The 3,149-nt window shown below is 45.7% G+C and overlaps 1 protein-coding gene across 1 annotated transcript; it reads right to left on the minus strand.

Annotated features, from left to right (window-relative positions):
- Positions 1–1,564: 1,564 nt before the first annotated feature.
- Positions 1,565–3,143, minus strand: LOC123172321 (uncharacterized). The gene is made up of 2 exons (XM_044589313.1): positions 2,204–3,143; positions 1,565–2,095 (listed from the first exon to the last, which is right to left on the minus strand). Exons 1-2 carry the CDS (start codon positions 3,115–3,117, stop codon positions 2,092–2,094), a joined length of 918 nt encoding a protein of 305 aa, XP_044445248.1. The 5' UTR covers positions 3,118–3,143; the 3' UTR covers positions 1,565–2,091.
- Positions 3,144–3,149: the final 6 nt, after the last annotated feature.

Raw genomic sequence — 3,149 nt, forward strand, 5'->3', positions numbered from 1 at the left:
AAAGACAAATGTGAAATGGAACAACCGGCGCGCATGTATTCTTCAGATTTCAGAGTGATGTTTTCTAACAAAGTGTCACACAAACGGAGTGCTATTTTATTGGCAAGTTAAATTAATACATAGGTAGTAAGATTATCAGGCCGCTGAGCTCGCCACGCTCCGCTGTTTCCTCTGTTTCTGTTAAATATGTAGCACTCGGCAGGGTTCAGACTTCAGAGTCTATTTGTTAGATTTTAAGTTTTAACAGTTTGTTAATGCATTGGTAACCTGTGGTCATTGTCATCATCAGTAGTATAATTATTATACTACCAGAATAACACCCCCAAACTGCTATCTAAAGCAGGAGAACAGAGTTACAGTAATTCCAGACTATATACACTCAAAGTACAAAAATCGCATAGTTGAGGAATGGTCAGATTTTCGCAGATGCGTAGCACACACAACCATCTGTTTCTCGGTTTAGATACATATATATGCATGGAAAACACTCAAATCATATGCCGAGCAAACTGTTGGAACATGGCATGTGTTCTTCAGATTTCAGAGTGACGCGGCGGCTTACATAGCCTGGAACATCTGGAACGAGCGAAATCGACGTGTTTTTCAGGAAAAGTTTGCTATGGTGCATGGTCTGCATGCCATGATCAGAGACGAGATCAGCCTCTTTGTTGGGGCAGACACTGACGTCAATGGGGCCATGTTGGCTTTGCTTTCCCCCTTTCTCTTTGCCAAAGCATGTAGCAACATACTGCTGCTTTGTTTATATTTTTGCTTTTTTCTTTTTCTTTTTCAAAGATGACTGAGATGTAGCTGCTCTTACAAGCTTGATTTCCATGGTGTTTTGGGTAGTTAGAGATAACCTCTGTCTAAAATATTTAACACGTATATTGACTGTCCAAGTTCAATCTTTGAATATATTCAGACCGGGTTTCGCCTTTTCGAACTTCTGAACGAACTCCTGATTATTTGTGAAGTATGAAGGTTTTTCAGTTTTTCTTAGTAACCCAACAATTCCATGGAGCATCAATGCAAAGCTTACAAAATCCACTATTTCCGAACATCTCACATCCAACCAAACAAATGAGGATGTTACTAGTATCTCCTCAATAACCATCTGCACATGCATATGTATATCTAACGGAGGATGTACATGACTACACACCTGGAAACATATGTGATAGGATTCTATTGTGATCTCTTGAGCCCTTCAGAGACCCGTCATGACCACCGTACATGCATGTCCTTATATATACTCTGCCGCATTCAGAAATATATTCATTCAGATTAACAGTGGAATCAGTTTACCATTCAGAAATATATAAGCTTGGTCAGGTTCAGTTCAAGCACGTTGTGAAATACATCTGTGGAGTGCGTGAAGCCAACACCGCTCATACACCGAGTAAAACACCTCTGCAACAAACTGTTAGAACCTGGCATATGCTCAGACTTCAGAAAACAAACATTAGTTCAGTCTGAGACATTCTCAACACCTGGTAAAACGTGACACCTGGCAGACCAATATAATTCACACAAAGAGCCAAGCAATTGCAACAACCAGCACAGATAGCTGCTGCTTTTTCTTATTTTTGAAAAGCATATATCAAACAAAACACACGGGTAGCTAGCATGTCAATGCATGCACAAGCACACGAACAACCAGCCAAACTGTTTCTTGGTTCAGATACATGGCAAACACTCTCAAACAAGTCACACTCAGAAGTAGATAGGCTTGTACATGCACGCCGGCACACATAGACATAGGCAGCTGTGACAATTCCACACACACACATAGCAAGCATTCATCAAAGCCACACACACAAATGCAGACTAGTGGATGGACGCAGGTGTCCACAACAAGCCGCTCCGATCTCAAACCACACGCACGCGCACCGTCCAGGTCTGTGTAGGCAGGCACAAACCTGTCCGTCTCTTCTTTGAAATCCACAATATAATAAACGGTGAGAGCGACCATAAGCTCGCACCTACGGCCAATGGAAATCCAAGCAGGCACACAAGCAAACCAATCTCATGATCCAGCAGCAGCATCCGTCACTCTCAGGTAGCGAATGAGGAAACACTACAATGCAGAGTTCACCTAGGCGACATACATGAGACACATGGTGAAACAAGATGGTCAGTAACTGAATGCAATCAGGAGCAGTGGCAAATGGACTCAGAAGTCATTTGCATGTATAATTAGTACCTGAGGACGGACACCCTGGGCAGCTTCTCCTTGTAGTAGCGCGAGTGGACCGGCGCCTCGAAGTGGTCAGGGCGGTGACTGGCATCCCACTCTAGAGCGTCCCACACGTCCTTCTCAATCTCGACGGCCGGCTTCTTCTCGCCACGGCCACGGGCACCCACGGATGGCAGCCTGCGCAGGCTCCAGCATCCCCTGATCTTGAGGCTCTTAAGCGCAGGGGCCACCATCTCGACCTCGCATATCTCCTGCAGCTTCGGGAGGTCGTGCAGGTGGATGGTCGCCAGCTTCGGGAATAGTACACCAAAGGTAGTCATTTCTTTAGGGTATTTTTCGTCCTGTACGAAGACGTGGCTGAGGTTGCCGCAGTGGATGATGTGGAGGGTCTCCAAGCTGGGGAAGGAGGAGACCCACAAAGGGAGCACAAACTGGAGGCTGGGGCATGAACGCAGCTGAAGGTGCTGTAAATTTTGGAAGGATCCAGTACTGCCATATCGATTAAGGCGTGAAACTTTACTCAAAATTGAGCGGGCCATTAGGAGATCCGACACCCAGAAGGTCTCCAATGCAGTAAATTTGTATGAATTCCCAGGGAAGATGGTATCCACTTTTGGGCACCTCTCCACACAGCACCACCTAAGCACTTCCCACGGACGGGCTTGAGGCACAATAGCCCGTACCATGACATCATGCACATGTAGGGATTCCGCATGACTTCCCATCAGTGGGCCAAGTGCTTCATCAAGTTCTCTCTCCACATATAAGCTCCCTTCAGCGATTTCTACATGCCGATCAAAGTTTGTAGCAGGAGGCTGTGGAAAGGTTTGCATTGGGGCAGTGCCAACCATCCCAATGACTACACTGTACCGGCCTGCTGGAATAAGCTGCAGGCTCTCTTGATCAATGGGGCCAATCATATCCTTGCTGGTTTCTTCAAATTGAGTAATCC

Source organism: Triticum aestivum, unplaced genomic scaffold, assembly GCF_018294505.1.
Source record: "Triticum aestivum cultivar Chinese Spring unplaced genomic scaffold, IWGSC CS RefSeq v2.1 scaffold198619, whole genome shotgun sequence".
In the NCBI taxonomy this organism is placed as follows: Eukaryota; Viridiplantae; Streptophyta; class Magnoliopsida; order Poales; family Poaceae; genus Triticum; species Triticum aestivum.

Coding starts and splice junctions, on each gene's coding strand:
- LOC123172321 (XM_044589313.1), bottom strand. CDS start 3,117: ATGATTGGCCCCATTGATCAAGAGAGCCTGCAGCTTATTCCAGCAGGC.